This window comes from Podarcis vaucheri (assembly GCF_965113315.1).
Source record: "Podarcis vaucheri genome assembly, chromosome: 3".
NCBI lineage: Eukaryota > Metazoa > Chordata > Lepidosauria > Squamata > Lacertidae > Podarcis > Podarcis vaucheri.
In genome coordinates this window covers 125,869,188-125,894,620 of record NC_138761.1, presented here as the reverse complement: position 1 = coordinate 125,894,620, position 25,433 = coordinate 125,869,188, and the positions used below count along the sequence as shown (strand labels likewise).

The window sequence follows — 25,433 nt, the reverse complement described above, 5'->3', positions numbered from 1 at the left end:
TGTTGTTGCAGGACCCGGTGAGTGGGCTGCTTCTTTCCCCCCTCCCAAACCCCGCCAGATCCACAAGGGAGCAGAGAGAAAAGCGGCCTTTCTCCCTCACCCCCCCCCCATTGGTGGGGAGCGCTGAGGTTTGTGAGGAAAGAGGGGGAAGCAGCAGTGAAGGAGGTGCATGAGGCGCCGCCAACAGCCTCTCAGGAGGCAGGGGGAGGCAGAGAAATGGCCCACACACTCCCTCACGGTTGGGCTTTGTGAGGGGGCGCTTCATGCGTCTCCTCAGCGCAATCACTGGCCTCCCTCCCTGCCGGCTCTCCTCCTCCACCCGCTGCTAGGGTGAGACCCAGGAGGAGGGTGGCGGCAGCGGGAGACTGTCAGGTGTGGGTTGAGGATAAGAGTTGGCAGTGCCTCCGTCAGCTTTGCTTTTACCCCAGCTATGGGGGGGGGGGGAGAGGGAGGTGCTGCGCTTCCTGGGGCTCCTTCAAAAAAGTCAATAAAATAAATAAATACAAATACATTTGCACACAGACTGGCAGTTCTGGTCCCCTTGTTTTTCCCCACAGTTGATTTTTAAAGTGAAAAAGAAGAAATCTGATACAATAGCACAGACGTACAAGTCTGGCTGCATAGGAACATAGGCTTTTGACACTCAAATAAAATTAAACAGTGAAAATGATGCCGCTTTTAACAGAGTTGTGAGAGAGGAGGGAGGCTGAGTCGTGTTGCACAATAACATACCCTGAGGCCCCTTGTGGGTGGGGGGGGTGGGGGGAGCGGTGTTTTGTGTTGCAGAGGCTGGACTAGAAGACCTTCATGGTCTCTTGCAACTCTACAGTTCTATTATTCTATAATCAGTGTCCATGTTTACACCCAGTAATTAGGGTAGACTGCACAAATACATTTAGCATGGATAATAAGGGCATTCCAAGATGCTGTGGTTTGCATCACATACCATGTAATGTCACAAGTTGAGGTGTGCCTTTCTCAATGTACAATACCAGAGAACACAATATCTGATGGGATAACATGTGTATGCTCCGATACACTTTAAGTCTCAGAAAATGAGAAGGAAACGGCATGAACATGTCGTCTTCCTTCCTTTCTTCCTCACATCACTATTCTAGACATCTGCAGCACCTGAGAGCCAACAACTTCACATTGTGTCCTAAAACTTCCAGGAAATTTCCTGGCAGCAGCAGGAAAAGGGGCAACTGAAGGAGATGAACGTTCTTCTTTTTCACAGGCATGGTGGTGAAGTAGGCAGCCTAGCAACTCCACCATGCACAGCAGAAAAGAGTAAGGTGAGGCTGGCCAAGCAGGAAGCCATGAGTTTTTCTTTGTCTCTTTTTATGGGTTGTGTGTGTACATGTAGACAGAAAGATGGATTCTGACTCTTCTTGGGTGTATATGGTGTGTAAATGGACTACAATTCATAGAGAAGAGGTGCTGATGGGTGTATTTGCATTCTCTGCCATGGAGTCATAGACAAGAGCTGGTCTTAACCCTGGATGCCTCCATTTGTAAAATGTGTAGATTTTCTTTTTAAATTTATGTTTACGTATTTATAATAATATTTATAGACCACTATTTCAAAAAATATCACAGCGGTTTCAACAAAAATACATAAAACGATACAGTGAAAACATATATAGAAGTTAAAAATAGACACTGATTAACCATTGTGGAAAGATGTATTTCTTCCGTATGCTTAACTCCATTACCATAACTGAATGTGTGAGATTTTACTTGTAGTCTATGTTTTTTTGTAGTATATGCTTTCACTTTCCAGAGCTATCTGTTCCGCATGTACTCTTCACATTCCTGCATTCTGATTGTGGCACAGTTGTCTAGATCAGTGTTTTTCAACCTTTTTTGGGCAAAGGCACACTTGTTTCATGAAAAAAATCACGAGGCACACCACCACTGTGTGCGGAGAGGGAGATGTCAGAGCCCCGCTGCTCTCTATGGGGCTCTCTCTATGGGGAATCGGATGAGAGCGGACCGCCTGTCCGCTCTCATCCAATCTGATCCCCACCCAGGATGGATGGAAAATAGGGTGGACACAGTCCGGCGCCCGCCTAGTGGGCGAAAATTTGACTTTTAAAAAAATCTTTCGAATTTTTCAATTTTTCCCACGGCACACCAGGCAACATCTAGCGGCACACTAGTGTGCCGCGGAACAGTGGTTGAAAAACACTGGTCTAGATTGTGCTCGGGTGCTCTTATGTGTGATTAGTTTTATTTTTGATTTTTTTAATGACTTAATGAATATCTACACAAATTTGTAATAGCCGATGTTTTAATAGTTACCAGTTTGCCTGAATGATTGCCTATTAAGAATTACAATCAGGATAGTATATGAAAATAATTTATAAATATAAAATATACCATAAAATAAAAATAGAGGCGGAAGTTAACTTAAATATTCTAAACTAACAAATCTGTTACCCAGCAAAATGGCCCATTCAGTTTTCACTGACGGTATTCAATTAATTTTTACTCAGAATAGATCCATTGAAATTAATGGACCTAACCTAGTCATGCTAAGATTTTCATATTTTGGGATTTTTATATTTTATATTTTGGGAAGTCGAGGCGCGTTTGAAAACTGCGTGTTTTTCAATTTTCTCAAGTGAATTTGCAAACACCCCACAGAACTCAAAACGGTCTTCCAGAACGGATTACGTTCGAGAACCAAGACACCACTGTACTCAGCAAAAAAAGGTACTCACCATGAAGTTGTTACAAGTGCTACACTTTAAACCAGTGCTTTTCTTCTATAAAAATAAAAAGTGGCAGTACTGCACACCCTTGAGTACCCCCAGAAAAAAACACTGGCTGAAACTAGTTCCCTCTTGTAGGTGAAGTCTGGTTGAACTTCAGTTTGTCCACCAGCAGGGACAAATGTTGCATGTAACACGGCAAGGCCATAGAAGGAATGCTTGCTCTTCATTTGCTTAGCCATGGTTTAGCAAGTTGGGCTTGATAAGACAGAAGGTCCCAGCAGCAGATTATCAATATACATGCAATGATTATCAATACACATACAGTCCCAGACACTTACAGCAAATGAGAAGCAGGAGACCCTGAGCTTGCTGCAACATCCAACGCCACCCTAAGATCATAAGCAATAAAAATATACAAAAATTCTATACCTTCCATGTCAAGGTCTCCAAAGGGATTCAGCTCTGTTGTATCAGGATCTACAAATGGATTTGATCTCGAATTGGCCACGTCTTGATCCTCTTCATCCAAAAAATTAAGCTTGTTTATAAGCTCTGAGAAGCCAAGTACAGTACTTTTCAGTATGGCAAAAATTAGGACTGTGCATGGTTTGAAACAAACATTTTATTCTCCAAGGTATTTCTACCAAAAATCTCTAGGAACAGTGATCCCTACTGCAAAGCTAAACTGTAGCACACCAATGAACTCAGTGGTAGTAATAGAATCAGGCACATATTTATTAAATAGTCCACTGTAGCCTTCACCCACTAAACAGTGGCAAAAGCTTTCTGCAAGAAATTGTCTGAGGGCAGGGGGAAGTAGTTCTAAAAAGGTTGGAATTTTCCCATTATATACAGCTTACATGTCACTGTGAGTCTTCAAAACATACAGAGCACAAGTATGTTTATGGTGCAAATTTTAGCCAGTTTCAGTGCCCATGTCATGCTGTCATCTGTTGGCTGCACTACAAATTACTTAAAATACTGCAATGGATGTCAAGCACAAAGATACAACTGACATTCAACTACAAACAGAAGCCAAGGGGATAACAGGTCAGAGTAAAATACAGACAGACAATCAGAAACAGAAAGGAAGGAGGAAAGCTCATAGACCTTCAGAGGAACTGGCTGATTTAGCTGAAAGCATATTTGCTTGCTTTACGCAGTCATCTTGATCTTCATCTAAGCTGCTCAGAGCATTCAACTGGTTTACAATTTCTGTAAACAGAAGCCAGTCAAGATAATTGTAAGGTAATGTTATTTAAGGGACAAAGGAGTACAAAACATGCTGTTATTAGAAAAGGAAAAAGGAAAAGAAACGACGTGTGTTAATTTACAATGAATACATTCTAGAGAAAATCACCATTCTAATACTTAATGTATTCAGCACTTGTATGATGATCTTCCTCAAAATTTTAATGAAAAGGAATGCTACCTTTTCATTAAACTGCTCGTTCCAGTAACAGGAAATTATCAGACTAAAGCTACAAACTGATTAACTGAATTAGATACTCCTGCAGTTTGCTGTACCAGTTTTAAGATGAAACTTTGCTTTGATCTGTATATGAACTCTGATCCACTCTGCAGACAGGGGTTTACTTGGGGACTAAGGGAATGTGAGGTTGACCAGTGTGATTTCAATCTTGCAGGGCTTCCTCCAGAAAAGGTTTTGGAAGCAAAAGATTCTAAAGGTATAAAATTATGCAAAGTGAGCAACTATGCACACCTTCATTTAATTTCTGTAATTTGCTTCATTTGGCTGTAAACTTTGGTATTTTATGGTTGATGGGTTCTATGGCAGCCCTGTATCGGGAGGTTTTTATGTTTTTTAGATATGCTGTAAGCTACCTAGAGTGGCTCGGAAAACACCAGCCAGATAGGTGGGGTAATAATAATAATAATAATAATAATAATAATAATAATAATAATGGATAACTTAGGAAATAATGTACGAAAACTGTAAGAAACAGCTATATCTAGAACAGGAATTCAGGAAGCTAAGATGACAAACAATAGGAATTGCAGAATCCAATGCTGAGCAAATAGAAACATCAAAACCACCTCTATTAGCAGCGTATTTTGTGATGGTAAGGCTGACTTCTGTTCAGAAGAAACACTTTCAAATAACACAGTATCAAATCATACAATGCATGTATAACAAGTATAAAGAAATATGCTTATGGAATATGATGCATTATATTAGCCATACAATTGCCATTTTGGAAGTAAGGTTGGGTAAAAAGGTTATGAAATTCCAGATGGATAAAACTTCATAGTACCCACTTTTTCTGTTGACTAATCTGTCTGGCCAACTTGTTCAACTGGTGGGCACATATTCCTAGAAACTGGAGTAACTGAGCTGCTGCTATCGATTTATTTCATTACTTAAATTGTTTTTATTGAAATATTTTCGTGGATAACAAAGGTACATTTAAAGCCTCTGTTTGCAGTTCATAGTGTCCTATCTATAGGTCTGTTACATTTGGTGTGAGATATCGCTGTTGCAGACATTGTGAGGTTGTGGCGAGGAAAAAGATGGAGAGAGAGAAGTGGGAGAATGAAGGGGAAGAAATTATATTTTTCTTTTGCACAGTGTGTGTGTGGGAGGGGGTTGTTTTCACTGTCACATGGATAGGTTATGCATTTGATTAATGTGCTAGTTTTTGTTGGTAGTGAGAGAGATTGGGGAACTTCAGTTGATTGCAATAAGCTCTGTTTGTGTGTGGGAAGGGTCAAATTAGCCATATCAATTTGTTGTATACTGTTGTATACAATTTGTATACTGTTTGTTGTATACAATTTGTTGTATACAATTTGTATACTGTTGGAGGGTCTATGTTGTTGTCTTGTTGGGCTGTGCATGTAACAAAGGGGAGTCACGCATGGTTGAAGGCATCCTCTTTTGTTTGTCCACGTGGTAATTTCAATTTGTTGGCTAGCTTTTCTAGTATGGCTGTTTCCCATACCAGTGGTTCATCTTTACTCCTGACAGGTCCCTCCAGTATCTAGTTATGATGCTCCTAGCTCCCGAGAGTAGGTGGCTTATGAGTTCTTGTATTGTGAGTGTGTGTTGTTGTCCTGGAAAATATTCAAAAGGGCCAGTTCTGGAATTGCTTCTAACACCTGTTTTGTTATTTTACATATTTCTTGTAGGACTGATGTCCAAAAGTGTAAAATTTTGGGGCATTCCCACCACATGTGGAGGTATGTACCTATAGTGGTGCAACCTCTGCAGCATTTAGGTGAGGTTCCTGGGTTTATCAGAGCTGCTATATTAATTATTATTATATTAATTATTATATTATTATTGCCACCATCAGTGTGCATGGCATTTCCATTATATAAGAGGACAGATCAAGGAGCTTCCAATCCAAAACTTGATAGAAAAAACAAACAGAGCAAAGGAAAGGATTCTGAGACAGGAGGAAAAGAGAAAAAGGAAATGGGTGGGACCCCACATTGTGGGAGTGGACTTCTGCTTGTGTAACAGGACCATTGCCCTCTCCTACCTCCTGCAGCAACTAACACCCCTTCAAAGTCTGTTCCAGAGGGCCCCCAAATCCTCCAGAGCAGATTTTGAGAGCAAATTGAGGGGTGCAAAGGAGAGAAAAGGAAGGTGAGGTTCAACGACACAAGTGGAAGTCCATTTTAATGATGCGTGTGCGGTATCAGATTTAATCCTATGAGATTATTCCAATTACACATGCTTATGCTTGCTTACAAGTTTATCTATATTATGATATGAAAACTAAGGGAATGAGCCAAAATCTTCAAAGAAATGTTTTACACATGCTGTCCAGGGTGCCTCACACACGGCTACTATTTGCATCAGGAGGGATACACACCTGGCACCATGAATGAATGATGCAGACTGGTGTGGAGAACCAAGGAGTGCATAGGGAATTCCAATAAATAGGTATGTCATGGAGTGTATCTGCTTAATAAAATATAAGTCTTAGTTCCTACCTATCTGCCATTCAAGTCTATATTAACTAACACTCCAGGACTGGAAAATTTCATATAAATGCTGCCAATGGTCTGTGCCTCCTGTGGAGAATAAGATCACAGAGGCCTGAGAAAACCAACATTTTTTTATATAAGCACATACCGTATTTTTCACTCTATAACACGCACCTGACCATAACACGCACATTGTTTTTAGAGGAGGAAAACAAGGGAAAAAACATTCTGAATGAAACATTGGATGTATCATTTTTGTGTTTCATGCTGTGGCCACAGACATGTGATCTGATGGTGAATTTGGGCTGACCCAATGCAAAGATCCTGAGGATCCATGTGGATCCATGCTTTGTAACCACGTTTTTGCACCATTGCAGCCCCAGACAACAGTGGGTGCGTGATTTGGGGGGGCAGGCTGTAGCCATGGACATGCTATGTTCTCTGGTGGTGAATTTGGGGGTGACCCAATGCAAAGATCCATGTGGATCCATGCTTTTTAACCACATTTTTGCACCATTGCAGCCCCAGGCAACAGTGGGTGCATGATTTTTGGGGGGCAGGCTGTAGCCATGGACATGCTATGTGCTCTGATGGTGAATTTGGGGTGACCCAGTGCAAAAATCCTTAGGATCCATGTGGATCCATGCTTTTTAACCACATTTTAAGTGGGGAGGGAAGGAAAAACACAGAAGGGCTAAGAATGCAGGAGTGGGGTATAACGGGAGGGAGGAAAGGAAGGCAAAAGTTTCCCCCACGCACCCACCCAAGCCAGAGCCAGCCAGCTCTCTCTCTCTCTCTCTCTCTCTCTCTCTCTCTCTCTGTGTGTGTGTGTGTGTGTCCCACCTGCATGTTTTCAGCAGCACCGGAGCACAGAGAGGAAGGAACGGCACTCTGCTTTTCCCCTCTGCTTGCCTGGAGCGGAGGGGCTTTCCCTGCTCTTTGTTCCGTTTCAGCAAACACAGCAACGAAACAGAGCGGGTGGGCAGTAAGACCCGGAGGCAGAATGCAGGAAAGCACCTGCTTCCTCTTTTCAAGGCTTCCCTTCTCCCTGAAGCGCGGTTTGATTTTTGCCCGATTTTTTGGCTCCAGGGACCACGCATTCGCTCCATAACACGCACAGACATTTCCCCTTCCTTTTTAGGAGAAAAAATCTGCGTGTTATAGAGCGAAAAATACGGTACTACTAAAAGTGCTGGCAAGTGTGCTTATCTAGATAGGGTGAGAAAGCCAGTGGAGAAAGCAGCTATCTTCAACAGGTGGATTCAGGCTGCTGTGCCTTGTCTTCAGAATGTACAATAATTCCAGATGATGGCAACCCAAATGTTAAAGTTTTGCTGCAACACATGAGAATTATCACTCAAGCAGGTTATTTCTTCCTGCATGTGGCAGCCCCCAGAAGCAAGGTCAGGAGGGTTGCAAAGGCTGGTGGACTGTCCGTATGCAGTCAGTCCCACCCTTCCCTTTACAGGTAAGTCCTTCACTCTTCCAACAGGACTCTAGTAGACACTAAAGTACAGATGCAGGAATCTCCCCTCCCTATGCCTTGAAGTAGTTTTGCCTCTAGTCCATTAAACCAGAGGAGGCCAGACTCACAGGCTCTCTTCCTGCTCTCCAAAGATGCACAAATGCCAACTGTCCGTACCACCTGACAAATGGTACCATTAGAGCGGTTTAGAAGAAATTTCGAACAGTAAACAATCCCAATACTTTACATTATTTTATAGAAGGTTAAGAATTGCCTATCTGTTAAGACATGGTTTTAATTATTAATCCTTGGAGGAAAACAAACCTGTAATTTTTGCAGCCTTTTCTTCCTGGTTCACTCTGTTTTCTTCATCATCTTCATTATCTTCTTCAAAATCATCTAAATTTCCAATATCTGCTTGCTTCATACTCATCAGACTTGCCAGGCTTTGCATGTCTTCATCCCTAACAAGAACAAGAAACTCTGTACAGTCGCCCCATATTGTTATCTCATATTATGAACTGGGGGAAGAGAATAGTTGCTTACTTAAAGCCCTGCACAAGTTCATGGGGATTGCACCAGGACTTCCAAATCATTCTCTTAACCAACTGTGCCACGGGAGACTATAGCATGGGTAAGAAATTATAAATCAAATCACACAACATTTTTCACTACATACAATAAGCATGCTCAAAATGAGCTTTTTGCGCAAGTGGGGTAAAAAAACAAAAAACACCACCTACCACCCCACATAAAACTTACGTTGCTTTCCCTTCCCTCAGGAAAATACATGATAAAGAGAACTGAAGGGTGGCAGATATCACTTTCTTAGACAGAGGCTTGAATTTTAACTTGACATCAGTCTGTGTAGGCATTGGACTTGCATATTGCTTCATGTTAATATTGCTGGTAGCAAGAGCTTTCCGGCGTCCAGAAGGAGATTCCTTAAAGAAAAGTCATTAAATAATATGGTTATAACATTGTATTAATAATATTATACATTTATGTAATGTATGCACTTCCCCTTTTTTCCTAGCAGCAGTGTACATGAGGTTTCGAACCAAATCCAAGCTTGCTTTGCTTCAGCAAGGTTACTGTCCAGACCTTGCCCTACCAAATGTCTATCTGTTTAACTGGCATTCTCTCCCACACACATAAAGCAGTAAAGCTTTGTTAAAATGTGATACACCCCCCATAACTTATCATTGGTAAAACACAATGCCATGGAAGTGTATACCTGAAGGAGTGTCTCCATCCTTATTGCTCAGCCTGGGCACTGAGGTCCTCCCCTCTGAGGGTGTTCTGGTGGTTCCCTCACTGAGATAAGTGAAGGTACAGGGAACAAGCCAGAAGACCTTCCCGGCAGTGGAACGCCCTCTCATCAGATGTCAAGGAGATACAGAACTTTTAGAAGACATCTGAAGGCAGCCCTGTATCAGGAAGTTTTTCATGATTGGTGTTTTTATATGTGCTCTAAGCCACCCAGAGTGGCTGGAGAAACCCAGGCAGATGGGTGGAGTATAAATAATGAAATAATAATAATAATAATAGTTGTTGTGAAAATACTATTACTAGAGGTAACAAGCTCCTTAACAGAGTTACACAGAAAATGAAGTAACAAACATTTCTTTGTTAGTTCATTTTCTATGTAAATCTGTTAAGGAGTTTGTTTTTGCTTTCTAATAATTTTTATTAATAATTTTTTATTTATTACAAATATTTAGTAAATACATTAACAGAAAAGCAAATGTAAGTCAGGAGTCAATAACAGTTGTTGAAAACATTGCTATATTATTATGCAAAGGATATAAATGATAATTATGTTGACAAGTAAGAGGCTGAAGGTCAAATGAGGAGGAGAAGGATAATGGTTGTGTTTCTTCCAGCCAAGGTGAGTACAGAGCAAGTTACTAGTCCCATATATCCTTAACTGCTGGAGAAGAGGTGAAAATATTTGATGGTTTTTTACGAAGCCTAAAAACTACCAACAGACTACCATAAAGGAGCAGTCTGTTGACCACACTCTCTCCAACGAAAAAGGGAGAACCGACAGGGGTAAATACCATCATTTTAAATGTCTATTCCTTTGTAACAGGAGAGGTAGATTTAAAAGGACTTTCCCCCTCCATCCTTGGCAGGTGCTTTTGCCTATAGTCTCCCTCAGGTCCAAGTCGCAGTTAGATTTTAAACTGTTTAAATCCCCATATGTAACATTCAATAAACTCTTGTACATTCCTGCTACAAATCCCTTTCCATTAGGACCAATATTAAGAAAAACATTTTCTTAATATGGCATTTTCTTAATATGGCATGACAGTGAACTTGCAACAGATCTAAAATTTGATAAATGTGAGGCCATCCTACAGGTGGTCCCTTAATGCCAAGGTTAATTGCTGTCTAGGGACAGGATTCACATTTTGGCAAAAATATTTCAAACAATAATAACCCTTTGGCTACAAAAAAATAATAGTTTTTAATGAAGGTCATTAGCTTTACAATGGTACTTCACTGGTGAAAATGCCAACAAGAGTTTTTCTGCCTCTCCCCCCCCCCCCATATATAAATAGAACATTGTATGTATGGCTTTATAATATTATTGCAAGAGGCATGCGAATTAAGGAGTTTCAATCAATACTTTTAGAATATATCCAACATTGTATCTTTATTCAAAAAAGGAGCTGCAGTGTTTATCTATTTTCACAATACAGATAATTATTGTTCATATTAGTACAATGAACTGAAGCTTGCTGATCACACTTTTCCTTTTACAATTATCAGAACCTTTGACCTTCATCTTGTTCACTGATTGACAGCAGAGGCCACAGAAAAGAGAACTTGCATTGTTTGTGACAGTAGCATCTGCTCAACTTGATTCAGTGGAGAGTATTTGCATATTCTTAAGTATTTCTTCTGAGAGGGACTAAATCCTTCTCAAGTGTTTGGTGCATTGTTGAAGTTCACTCACAAGGTATCTACATGCGCTAATAGTTCCATATAATATTACTGCGCATAATCTGACAGATAACACTAGTGGTTTTTTTAAACAATGTATTCTTCAGGGATGACATATTACATTTTGACTTATCCTACTGGGCAGAAATGTCAAGTACCTTTAGGAAATGCCTTTGGATTTTTTTTTATTGAATTAGTGCGTTTTATTCTAGGCAAATAATAACTGTGGTAGCAATATATTTTTATTTAGATAATAGTTAACAAGTGGTTAATAATACTTTTGTTCTCTTTTGTGGGGGGAGGTAGCTAGAATCATCATATTTTTAATTCCACATGGATGTTTAGGAAAACACACACAAATTATCAGGCCTGCATTCATTTCTTTTTATAGCTGGGATACTGGAGAAACATTGGGCAAGTGTACCAAAGGTAATTATCATAAACATCCTCCATAAGCTACTTTTCAGCCACAAATTTGGGACAGAAAAATCATATCCTACTAGAACTTTCCATCAAATAAATACCTACATTTGATGGCTACAATAATACTTTATTTTATTTTTAAAACAAGTTTGAACTACTGTTGTCTATGCTCTGGTAACCTCAAGGTTAGATTACTGCAACGCATTATACGTAGGGTTGCCTCTGATGATGGTTTGGAAACTTCCGATTTGTATCATGCTGGTATGTTATCACTATACCTGCACTGATATAGCCCTCAAAATATCAAAGTTGAAGAGCAAAAATTTCTCAAAAGTTGCAGCTAATCCTAAAATGTCACCATTATCTCATTCAAGGAAAGATTCAAAGTCAATTCCATCTTCATCAGCTTGGTTGTCAAAATAATATTATGCACAGCATACTGTCATGCGTGTCAAACCATTCTTTATACAGCTGCATGTGAACACTGTGCCAGACTGCTCACATCTGCAGTGCAACAGTTCCAGAAGTGAATTTGGTGCTGGATCTTCCATCCATTGCCAACTGGATTTGGAATGTTTTTCTGAATTAGCCTGGCACAGGAATATGTCTGTTGATGCAATTCTACTACACCTGTTTCGGCAAAAAAAGTGATGTAGTGTCACTCCTTGGCACCTGCTGTGTTCTTACAGTCATACATGTGTAAAAATGTCAAGGCATTGTAATAGTTCTGATTTACTGTTTCAGTAAGTTGGGAAAACCTCGCCACAAATTTTTGGCAGGGCTGAACAAGTTTTAGCACAGCAAGTTTATCAGAACCATTATAAAGCACTTACTATGTCATAGCCAATGAAGGCACAGAAGCCATGGAGTGCCTTAAGTACAATGTGACCTATAAAAGGAGCAATTTGGCTCACACCAGCTATACCTCGAGTGTTGTAATCCAGGTTTCTGAAACATAGGTGCAGTTATGTTGTAATACTTAAGAATGTAAGGAACACCTAGGATGATTACATCTGTGTTCTCTCATACAATAATGACATCCTTGCAGCCTTCCTTGGGTGCACGCTGGACAGGTAGGAATAGTTTAGTATCAGCTTCTTTCTGATTTGATAGAAGTACTGTGATGTCTTCAACGTTTCCCTGGAGTTTTTCCTTTTATTTGTTCCGCTTATATTCTCCACATAGAAAGGTAACATTATTTTGTTTTATCAATGATCTTGATAAGAATCTTCACCACAACTTTATCTTGTGGTCTCTTACAATGTACTATGGAACATCAGTCCTGTCCTGTTCTGTTCTGATGCTGGATCCAAGAAAGGCTGAGAGTGGATTGCCAATCTCCAAGAACAGGCTTAGAGCCCTGCACCCGCTCCAGATTCAAAGTTGGAGACTGCGGCCTCCAGCTCAGAGCCTTGATTTGATTGTTGCTGGACTCTGGGGTCATGACAGCAGAGATTTAAACTTGGGCAAAAAAAGAAATCATCTGTACGTTCACTGGGTCAGCACTGGGCAGGTATTTACTTAGAATCATAGAATCATAGAATCATAGAGTTGGAAGAGACCACAAGGGCCATCGAGTCCAACCCCCTGCCAAGCAGGAAACACCATCAGAGCACTCCTGACATATGGTTGTCAAGCCTCTGCTTAAAGACCTGCAAAGTAGGAGACTCCACCACACTCCTTGGCAGCAAATTCCACTGTCGAACAGCTCTTACTGTCAGGAAGTTTCCCTAATGTTTAGGTGGAATCTTCTTTCTTGTAGTTTGGATCCATTGCTCCGTGTCCGCTTCTCCGGAGCAGCAGAAAACAACCTTTCTCCCTCCTCTATGTGACATCCTTTTATATATTTGAACATGGCTATCATATCACCCCTTAACCTCCTCTTCTCCAGGCTAAACATGCCCAGCTCCCTTAGCCGTTCCTCATAAGGCATCGTTTCCAGTCCTTTGACCATTTTGGTTGCCCTCCTCTGGACACGTTCCAGTTTGTCAGTGTCCTTCTTGAACTGTGGTGCCCAGAACTGGACACAGTACTCCAGGTGAGGTCTGTCCAGAGCAGAATACAGAGGCACTATTACTTCCCTTGATCTAGATACTATACTCCTATTGATGCAGCCCAGAATTGCATTGGCTTTTTTAGCTGCCGCGTCACACTGTTGGCTCATGTCAAGTTTGTGGTCAACCAAGACTCCTAGATCCTTTTCACATGTACTGCTCTCAAGCCAGGTGTCCCCCTGGGGACAGGATGGTTGTGAAGACAAAATGGACTAGATAATGTACGCTGCCGTGGACTCCATGGAGGAAAGATGGGATACAAATATGATGAATAAAATACACCTATTACACTTCACAGTACAGTGGTACCTCGGGTTACATACGCTTCAGGTTACACACGCTTCAGGTTACAGACGCCGCTAACCCAGAAACAGTGCTTCAGGTTAAGAACTTTGTTTCAGGATGAGAACAGAAATTGTGCTTCGGCGGCACAGCAGCAGCAGCAGCAGGCCCCATTAGCTAAAGTGGTGCTTCAGGTTAAGAACAGTTTCAGGTTAAGAACGGACCTCCAGAACGAATTAAGTACTTAACCCGAGGTACCACTATACTGCTATCTTTCTGTTTTAATAATAAATAGAACAAGGTTAATTACAAATGTTAAACTGACAAGACTTCAAAATTTGATTCATTTATTCTGTTGCTTTCCATGTGGAGTTTCAAAGTAACTATCAAAAATAAATGCCATTCTGAATATATGGTACACATATTTTTCCATGTATAAGACTTGGTTTTTTAAACAAAAAAAATAGGTTTAAAATTGGGGCTTGTCTTATACACGGATAGTGCTGATGGGTGTTTTCTTAATTTGGAGTCCCCCAAAATAGGGGGCATCTTAGACATGGGGGTGTCTTATACACGGAATAATACAGTATGTAAAAAAAAACCCACAGTAAAAATACTAAGGTGATCAGAGCAAGAGAGCATTTGCTTGTTCAAAACTTTTTCAATGAGTATGTCGAAAATAGAAAAAAGCACAATAGTAACTATGGTATCTGAAGGAGAGAAAGTAATGAGATCATAAATGTGCTAATTGAAAGTTCTACTTTACATGTAGTCCAATTAAATAATACACAGGATGCACTTGCTTAAGCTTTTCAACCAGGTCATCCCTTCAGCCCTCCGTCACCAAACAAAGAGATTATAATTGACAGAAAATAAGGCAATATTTTCAGTCAATTTGGCTACAATTCAGAAATGCATGCTAGTGATATTGCTATTTCACTTGCTGCAAACACTCCAAAGTGAAACAAGTCCAGAAGTTCCTGGATGATGGTCTTTAAACTACATCACAAGTTCCATATTACTTAGGCTATGCTGAAGAGATCACTGCTTCACTAACAGAGCAAAATGGATCACTACAGAATCTAATTTGTGGAAGCATAGAGCAATTAAATGCTAAAATAGACAAGCTACGGGAAGCTCTCTCAACTGGAGAGAGTAAATTAGAAACTATGTCAGTTAAAATAATTTAGACAGTTGGATGGAAGATTTGGAGGCCCAAATGCCATCTGTGATGAAAAGGTGCTTAAAAGCAAAATCATGGCTCAAGATATCCAGAACGTTTATTAAGAATGATGATGCATACGAATGGAGAAGTTAATGTTTCTAAAATGTGGCACATACCAGAAATATTCAAGATCTGAATTGTAAAAGTGTGTCAGAAATGACATAAATTTATTAAGAGCAGTAACACTAGCTCAGAGCTGTAACAACAAGTGCTGCAGCTCAGTGGGGGAGTGCATGGTCTGCATGCAAAAGATCCCAGCTTCAATCCCCAGCATCTCCAGCTTGCCATATTTTAGGAAGTGAAAATCCGGACGATCGGTAGCTTCTTTGATGAGATAGCCAACAAAGTTTTTCAGCTTTTGGGGGGGGAATAGCCAACAGCTGCTGCCTCTTCTAGCGCTACCCACAGACTTCATGTTCTGGGTGGCCGGAACTGAGCAAGAGGGGAGAGCAGTGGTGGCTTCCTTAGCGGCCACTGCCAGCCCAAGCTGGGAAAGATGCGCATGGGCCTGGTGGCGACGCTGGTAGCACACAGGCCTCGTGCACGCTCATCTCCGGCCAAAGCAACTGCTTCCACTTTCAGAGCACAGTTAAAAAACACAAATAAATAAGTACCCTCAAATCGCCGCCCCCCCCCGCAAACCAAAACATTTCCTATAAAATGCAAAAATCCCTGTGGATGGGGGTGTAGGCCCCCCAAAAGAGGACATGTCCGGGATTTCCCATACATATGGCAACCTTACCAAGTAGGGCTGAGAACACAACTTGCCTGAAACCCTGGAAACCCTCTGTCAATCAGTGTGGACAAGGCTGGGCAAGATGAGCCAATGATCGGACTCAGTATGCCATGTTCCTTTGTGTTCAGAGGCAGCACCAGCAGTAGCAGCAGTGAGAATGGTTGCTGACTGGGCTTCCCAATGCTGCCAGTTCTGGGAGGCAAAGGCACAAGGCAGCATAGAGCTCAGGAAGTGAAGGTACAGCAGAGAAGCCAACCCACCATTTCTAGTGCTGGAACCTTTTAAAAGACAAATCCAAAAAAGAAAACAAAAGACGCATACAAATTACTACAACTCTTCCAAAAATGGGGCTTATATGATGTATCGAGTGAAGAAAATCCAAAAGATTTCAGATTTACATTTCTTTCAAGCTGGACTGGGCGATTAAATCCAAATCTTGCCACCATGGTCATTTAACCATATTTTAGTGATCAACCAACTATCTAGAGAAAGGACAGCAGAAACCATACTATTCTATTTTAAGGAAAACAACAATGACATCACTAATTCTACCAACCTTTGGGAGGCCATGAAAGCAGTGACAAGAGATAGCTGTATCAAAGAAAAATCATATATCAAAAAAGACACCTCTACAACAATAACAAAACTAGAAATGGAAATTACTGATCTACTAGCTAAATATAAAAGTTCAAGTCTTTAAGTCTATTTCAGCCAGCAATACAGAATTAACCCTAAAACTCATGTATAGGTGATACCTAACCTTAGAAAGCAGGCAGTGGTCCTTCCTGGAACCTCATCGCATTGTTGGAGGGGCGGCCTTACCACATGCGGACAAAAACCCAACCTTCCTGGTATTCAACATTCCAAAAAATTAATAAGACAACAAAACAACAATTGGAAGTCAAACCAGAATTAGCTTTATTAAATATATTTCAGTACAACAACCAGGATTTACATAATAAAGAATTAATAAGCCATTTATTACAAGCAGCAAGACACAACATAACCAGGCACTGGAAAGACCTTTCTGGTGCAGTGTTAGACAATTGGTACAAAACTGTTTGGGAAACAGTTCTACTTGAGATATTAACAAAGAGAGAAACAACAAAGATTAACACACAGGCAGGTAAAATATGGCTTTACCCTGGTGTGGTTTAATTTAATAACATATGCCAATATTCCAGAAAATGAACAGTCCCCCCACCAGCATTTGGCTCAATCTGGTTGATCTAAATTTAAATTTAAACATAAATTACTATCTTTACTTTGAACCCCCCCTCCCACATTCATCAATAGACTAACATTTTATATGGTTTCATAGGTAACATAAGAGGAAAAATGATTATTACTCTTAGCAAAACCACAAGGGCTCCTGATTAGGCATTTGGCTTTGCAATGTTGAATGTTAGCTGTTAATTCTGTTCTACTCTGTTTCTCCTTCACTTTTGTTTAAACCAGTTCATGAACTTATAAACTGACCACTAACAATGAACCATGTGTCATAGCTATTGCTACAAATCTTGTATGCTATTTTTGAGATGTACAAATGACACAAGAAGACTTAGAATCATAGAATTGTAGAGTTGGAAGGGGTTCTGAAACCACACCAGACCCTGCTTAGCTTTGCAAATGTGCTAGCAGTTTTATTGCTGCACCACTAGGCCACTTGTTCTTTTTATTTGTATCATTTAGTATTCCTATGATCCTTGTTTATAAAACCCTATAAAAAGTTATATACACAAACACACAATTCAAAATGGTCATACTCCCCTTGCATGTGCTAGAACAGAGCTAGTCAATGTAGTGCCCTCCAGATGTTATTGGACTACAGGTATCATCAGTCCTGACCACTGATCATGCTGACTGGGGCTAATAGGAATTGAAATCCAAAGCATATGGAAGGCACAGTGTTGGGTACCCTGTGCTAGAGGCAAGTGGGACTAGCTTTGAAAGTGGGGAACCGTCTTGGCCTCAGTGGAAAATGGTCTCTTTCTTGATGCTATTTTTATGGGAGTTGGGCATCTGAACACTGGACCAACATAAAAAAGAAAATTAAAGTAAAACTTTTCCAGGAGCTCTTACAGAATTTCTCCAAAATAGTATAGGGGAGTAATTTGTTGTGGTTGTTGTTATTAAAATTTGTACACCCTCGAGTCTCAAGTCACAAGATAAAATCACAAGATAAAAACACAAAATACACCATCAACAAGAGGAAACCTCTCCGGGGAGAGCATTCCACAAATGGGGAGCCACTGCAGCAAAAGCCCGTTCTCGTGTTGCCACCCTCTGGACCTCTTGTGCAGAAGGTACACGAAGAATGGTCAGGTTTTTCGTCTCAGCCAACTATTCACTAGCCAATGAGGGTTATGTTGCAGCCAACAATATACAGTCGTACCTCGGCTCCCGAATGCCTTGGGAGTCGAACATTTCGGCTCCCGAACGATCAAAAACCAAAAGTGAGTGTTCCGGTTTTCAAACGTTCTTTTGGAAGCCGAACCTCCTACGGGGCTTCCACAGCTTCCGACTGGCTGCAGGAGTTGCGCTTTGGAAGTCGAATGTTTCGGAAGCCGAACGGACTTCCAGAACAGATTCTATTCAACTTTTGATGTATGACTGTATAGATAGTGCAGCAAGAATTTAAGAGATTTTCTACATTTGGGGTTCTATCCAAAGATAAAGACATATTGGAAAAATGATACACTGACTTAAATACATGACACGCTGTGCACATTCATAGGATCCAATAATATTTTTTGTGTGCGATTTATAAGGTGAGAGGTAGGTAATTCTGACATGGAATTTGCAAATAAATGTATTATGTTCTGCAAGAATAAATGTCCCAGCTTATTGAAAATGTTTTACAACTCAATGGTACATTACTTGGCAAGAAGCACAGATGATAAAATTTAGTCACTACATCTGAGCCAACGAAGAGCGCCAACTTATAAATGATATGACAGAACAGTGATTATATTTACCCATGTGCATTGATTAAATTATTATAGAAGAAGCATTTTCTTTGTTATGTGAGCTACATCTATACACCTACCTTGTTTAATAATAAAATTAAGAAAATAATACATCTAAATCAACATAGTTTACTTTGTTCCTTGTGAAAGAAAGTGTTGGAATGTATTCTTATATATATGATTCTATGATTCTATCTTTCAGAATTTCATTGGAGATTCTCAGGTGAATGTTGCAGACCTTTCAAAACACATAAAAACACAATGCCCAAATCATTTGCCTCTCAGAGTCTTTTCTGAAAGGAAGAAGCAGCCTAAGGCTGTGTTTAGATGAGTTAAGCATGACACGAATAAACTGGGTGAGCCTTGAGCTTCTAAGCTTCCCCTCCCCTCCTCTGGCACAAATGAGAAGAAGAGTTTAGAAGCTTTTGCTTAATCACAGATCCTTGGATTTTTGAACCACAAAACCACGGCTAAAGTTAGCTTGGAACCAGCCAAACATGAATTAGGTGCCTTGCCCTGCTCAGTTCTATTAAACTCCATGTTAAGAATGCTATTTAACTATGTGAAAATAAATCTGTATATGATTGGGAGTGAAAATAAGAGCAACAGGGAGAACTCAGAAATACATAGAGAACACAGGTTCTGGAATTGAAGCACCTTCAGCAAAACGGTTATGCAAACAGTGGAATTTGCTGCCAAGGAGTGTGGTGGAGTCTCCTTTTTTGGAGGTCTTTAAGCAGAGGCTTGACAACCATATGTCAGGAGTGCTCTGATGGTGTTTCCTGCTTGGCAGGGGGTTGGACTCGATGGCCCTTGTGGTCTCTTCCAACTCTAGGATTCTATGAACAGTCACTAAGCATGAGGTGTTCAAAGTTGTTGTCTTTACCAATTCACCTTTACAACACCTCCCATGTCTTTTGAAACTTTTTAATGATACACAGTGCACTCTTAGCAACAATGTCACAAAGTATGCAAATCTGAATTGGATATATAAAGCTGTTATCATCAGAGGAGAAATAAATAACAACAGAACATTGAGTCTCCTGAGGAGTAGGATTTATGTAAATATATGCATGTTTCTGCATGCTATTGTTCTTAATAAACACAGCCTATATATTTCAGTGAAGAGAACTGTAGTCAATTGTGTATACATTTATTTACAACCTTAGCAAAGAGTGCATTGTACACAAAAGGAAATAGGTTTCACATAACCCCTGAAGTGGCCTACTTCTATCCTCTGCAATAATCATAGAGATAAAATTATGTATGTATGTATGTATGTATGTATCTATGTATGTATATGCAGCAGCCATTTACCATTCTTAAAAAGATGTAGTTATTTTTGAATCTATGTAGAGATACTTATTTTGCCAGTCAACTTTTATCATATTGTATTTTATCATATTGCATCAAGAAACAATGCCTATGACATACATTTTATTGTCAATATTTGCTCAACTTTGTTTCATTTTAATTTACCAATTCCATATAAAAAGTTACATCACAAACAGATTCAATTTTCTTTCCAGAGTATGTACAAATTAGTTATGGATGATTAACAAAGCATTCATGGTTTTGTTTGCTTTGGCTAAGACATGTTCTACATTATATAAATGTGAAGGAAGGACTTCATTTTGTATTCTTGCTAAAAACAAAAAACAAAAACCCATTCATGCCTACATATTATAATTGACACAAGATCTGTATTCTTAAATTAACATTTCATCAAACCAGTTTGTCTAGCTGCTAGCAATTACATCAAAAAATCTAATTCTAGCATTAAAGTGAGAAAACCTAAATGCACATTATCACTTTCTTTCTACTCAGTGTTAGGAAATAAAATCTTTAATGGAAAGGAACGTTTCTGGGAGTTGATGATAGTTGTTCTCCAACCTGGGAAAAGATGGAACAGGCATTGTTGAGCTGAATGGATCAATGGTTGACAGTAAGGCAGCATCATACGTTCACTACAGAGGCGTAGGGCATCAGTAGTTAATTTATATACGGTAACAACCGTGGGAAGCCTCTCTGGTCTAATTAGGCCCAGCAAAACCATTTCCCACAATCCATGTCCACCTGCCCCACACCTGATGTCATATGTGATATCAGATGTGGAGTAGTTTCAGACGGGGCTTCAAGGAACAATTGGGAACTTAAAGTGGAGCTTCCTGTTCCTCCTTTGCAAGCAGGGCTGTGCCGCTCCCCCTCTCCTGCTTGACTTCCAGTGAATAAAAAAGTGTGATATTTTAAAACATGGAGAAGAAAAAATGTGTGTGCAAGTGCAGTGAGGTGTTGCTGTTTCTGCCAGCGCTCAGAAGACATGATGGACAGGAAAGTACAGTGGTACCTTTGGTTACGAACTTAATTCGTTCTGGAGGTCCGTTCTTAACTGAAACTGTTCTTAACCTGAGGTACCACTTTAGCTAATGGGGCCTCCTGCTGCTGCTGTGCCGCTGGAGCACGATTTCTGTTCTCATCCTGAAGCAAAGTTCTTAACCCAAGGTACTATTTCTGGGTGAGCAGAGTCTGTAACCTGAAGCGTCTGTAACCTGAAGTACCAAGTACCACTGTAGTGAGCATCAATGTGCACTACTTCAGAAGCACACCTACCTTTACTAATAATAATAATAATAATAATAATAATAATAATAATTATTATTATTATTATTATTATTATTATTATTATTTCTACCCCACCCATCTGGCTGGGTTTCCCCAGCCACTCTGGGCGGCTTTCAACAGAACATTAAAAACAGAATAAAACTTCAAACATTAAAAACCTCCCTAAACAACAGACAGACAGACAACACGGATAGTAACTCTGGCTTTAGGTAACGTTAGTGCGCAAAGACATATACAACTGCAAAGCACAATGTGCAAAAGTGCTGTGGAAGGAAAGCCTTGTACGTTTCAAACCCCAAGTGGGTGCACAGCCCTAATCTTATGCAAACTGTGAGGTCCATCTGAGAAACACTAAATAAATACCATTAAATTTTTTTCCCCAATAGATATTCTGATATTTACATTTGTTGAACCTCTGTACACTAAAGAAAGTGACCTTTTATCATTGAAGCCAAGAGTCACTTTATGCACAACAGGAATGTAGATAATCCTTATGGGTCATAGTTTGTAAAAGCTGTGCAAACCATACTTTTCTAAGCCCCCAAATGATACAGTTCTAACCTTCAGTAAATAGGGAGAGTGTGTTTTTTTAACCCGATTTTTACACTTGATGGTTAAACAGGTTTATAAATGGTTTCCCTATCCTGAAAAAGGAAAATATATATGTCAGGGAACTGGAGTCAGAGAGGGAGGAGGAGATGAGAAGTTATCGGGAGACAGCCCCTTTGATGAGCAGCTTTTCGTCTTCCGAAGAGAGAGAAGATGAAGGGGGGTCAGAGGGGAGTGAATCTGAGAGGGAGGAGGGACTTCCGAGGGCAAGTACCTCTCGTCACAGAGGAAGGGGGGGGGGTTGGGCTTAGACAGTGGTTCTGCTGGCCCCCAAAGCAGAAGGAAGTTAGTTGGGACAACTTCCCACCATGATTGGATCGCTTTTTTGAACTGCTTGTAAATAATGCCAAGAAGCAATAAATATTGTCAACTATTATTTACATAGACCGGCTCTTACAGGAGGCTGAAAAGGCCGTCCAAGTATTGGTCATTTGGCCACCTAAGGAAAAAAATTACTTCCACATGACCAGGCAGGAATGTATTTGTAAATCTAAGATTCTCCTCCCTTCTTCAGTTCCATTAATTTTTCCAACAACTATCTTAGGTTTGTGTGTAGGGAGCAGTGCTGTAATTACAGGGAGGACAGAAAGGACCAGGATCCTTAGCTACTGTGTTTTTAGACGATTACAGGGAGAACAGTTTCTCTAAAATTTGGACGAGGCAGAGAAACAGGCCTTTGTTCTAAGAGCAAACTCTGAATTTGGAGAGAGAGAGAGAGAGAGAGAGAGAGAACTAGGAGTATGTCTAATGCTTAGGGCAGGCTTCCTCAACCACAGCCCTCCTTGTAGTTTTGAGACTACAATTCCCATCATCCCTGACCACTGGTCCTGCTAGCTAGGGATCATGGGAGTTGCAGGCCAAAAACATCTGGAGGGCCGAGGTTGAGGAAGCCTGGCTTAGAGCCATGGTGGTCCAATGCACAGTCTGAGGGGCGCATGTGGCCCTCGAAGCCTTTTTTGGCAGCCCTTCGCAGCATTTGACACACCTTGATCCAACTCTAGTCACGCAGTTAGGTATGACTAGTGGAGGCAAATGAAGCATGGTGTGAGCATCCAGATGCACAGTCCCATCTCTATTCTGCCACAACTACTCAACTTTACCCAGCTAGAAATAAGGAAGCCTCAGCCCTGCTGCCTCGGTGTTGACAATGTTTTCTTCTTCTCCTGAACAGTTCCACAAGTGAATGAAAGAGACTAAAGAAAAGAGGGGAGTTGTTTTGTGGGATATGTGTGTGAAAGGGTTTGTAAAAAAAACACATGCCATTTCATCTCAGTACTACGCAAGAGTAGCTGGTGGGAGAGGGTGGAGGACACCCATGTTCAAATATGACACATGTCTCCGCAGGGAGACTATAGAACCTACCTGCTGATACCTCCCATTATTCATACCTCCAAAACAAACAAAACAATTACTTGCCCAGACACTCCCAACCTCCACAACTGCCAAAGATCCCTCAAACATGTCATTTTTGCATTTGTTGCAGAACCATAGAGCCCACACAGTCTGCTGGGGAGTAGGAAGCAAACAAGTCGTGAATGAGAACTGAAGTTTTCCTAGCTCAACCAAGAAAACACAATCTTTCCAGGAGAATAACTCTTCAGAAATTTAGATGTGAAACTGATTAAAACTTACACTTTAAAAATAAAATAAAAGGACAGGGAATAACTGAAGTATTATTTTGTGCTTGTGTTTTCTTGATGCACACATAATCTTATAAAAAACAAAGAAATGGTCAGCATAAGATTTTTGGGAAATTAAAACAAGATCCCATGCAATCTTTGAATGCCAATTTCATTTCCAACTCACTATTGACAGATGACACCGCAGAGAGTTAGGACTGGTGAGAAAAGGGGTGATTTCTCTTTGTATAAAACAAAGACAGAAAAGGGTGGTTATAGTTACTTCCTGTGAATGAAAGGGGAGAACGACTGGAGCAACTGGTATGTAACCCTTGCCCAAGGCAACTCTTCTTAAAAGTAACAGCAAAATAAATAAATAAAAGGAAGAACCACTGCAGAAGTGATATGAAATGCTTCACAAATTACTAATGCAACCTTTTAACCTTATAGTTCCTATAATTACCGGTACTCAACTACAGCCCCATATCCTATTCATAAAATTGTATTCTACAAGGCAAGTAACAAAGAATTTGATAAACAATTTGTTTGTGCACCTAAAGCATAGTGAGCGGTGCTGTGAATAATGGAAAAGTTATATATTTAGGTTTAAATTTATAGGAAAGGGCCAGTAGGGGTGGAGACACTATTCAAATCTGCATACTAAATCTAAGAAGTGAAGTTAAAGGTTTTCTCAGGTGGACTGTGCATTTTTTAACATTAGTGTATATTAATATTTAAAGCTCCAATTCACATTTTCCTATATATTTTATATCAATAACCCAAAATTTGGTGACTGTCAAGATTCACATTTCAGATTGATGTTATGGATATCCCAGAATAGATATTTATTTATCCAGCTTTCAGGCATACTAAAATAAATATTGCCAATCACATTTAAATGCTTCACTGAAATATCTGAGTTTTCCAACATCCACAAGAGGTGTCTGGTAAAGTTAACATTCACGTATGAATGATTGCACTCACCAAATTCAAAATATTACATGGACAAAATTACATTGACAAGGAACACTGGCACCCAAATCAAAGACTTAAAATAGTATAGGATATTTTCTTAATAATAATTTCCTGACTTTAACACAATTTTTTAAAAACCAACATTTTGCAGTTAATTGAAATACTGTGAACTGTTCAAAACTTGAACAAAGAAGCAATTATGATTCATAGTAGAAAGAAATGTTTGAAAGATCAGAAATCAATGCTGTAGCTACAGATAGCTTGCAGTTGTGAGTACTGAAACTTACATTCTAGCAAGACAACAGTAAGACAAGAAGTGGAGGAAGTCATGAGACCGTGTACATGCAACTTGCATATGACCTGAAGCTTGTCAGTAAGGACTCTTTGTGGCAGGGTGGACCAAGAGAAAGAGGCAACTCAGACTACGCAACAGCTGAAATGTGCGCTGAGGAAAAGTGAGACACAGATCAGCTCCGGCTAACCAGGACATAACTCAAGGGCAACAAGCATGTTAAGGAATTGTCATTATCTAGCTCACGTAACTGGAAATTCATGCTTTTGTTCTTAAATTGGCTTAGGCAGCAGCATCTGCAGCACTTTAATTAGTTACCACAACTACACATACAGATCTGTAATGATAATGTGCAGTAAGTAGTAATCGTAAACCAGTATTAATCCAGGCCTAACCAAAATATAATCAAGCTTACAGAAGGCAGCAAATATGGAGCTAACAAACTGCACAGATTGCCTGGGTTTCTAAAGTAATTAGAATAATTCTTATGAAGTAAAAATCACAAGCTTCTGTAACTTAGAACAGCCTTATGT

The 25,433-nt window shown here is 40.1% G+C and overlaps 1 protein-coding gene across 4 annotated transcripts in view; it reads right to left on the bottom strand.

The window, feature by feature from the left end:
• The window catches only part of EHBP1 (EH domain binding protein 1), a 280,836-nt gene that overhangs the window by 166,605 nt on the left and 88,798 nt on the right, over positions 1–25,433 (bottom strand). For 2 of the 4 annotated variants that reach the window (XM_082215741.1, XM_082215743.1), the window contains exons 6-9: positions 8,905–9,086; positions 8,467–8,606; positions 3,831–3,935; positions 3,150–3,272 (exon numbers count right to left, since the gene is read on the bottom strand). In XM_082215741.1, coding sequence (XP_082071867.1) covers positions 3,150–3,272; positions 3,831–3,935; positions 8,467–8,606; positions 8,905–9,086 — 550 coding nt within the window. The remainder of the gene's footprint in view (positions 1–3,149; positions 3,273–3,830; positions 3,936–8,466; positions 8,607–8,904; positions 9,087–25,433) is intronic. The other 2 variants (XM_082215742.1, XM_082215744.1) reach the window with 1 other exon arrangement.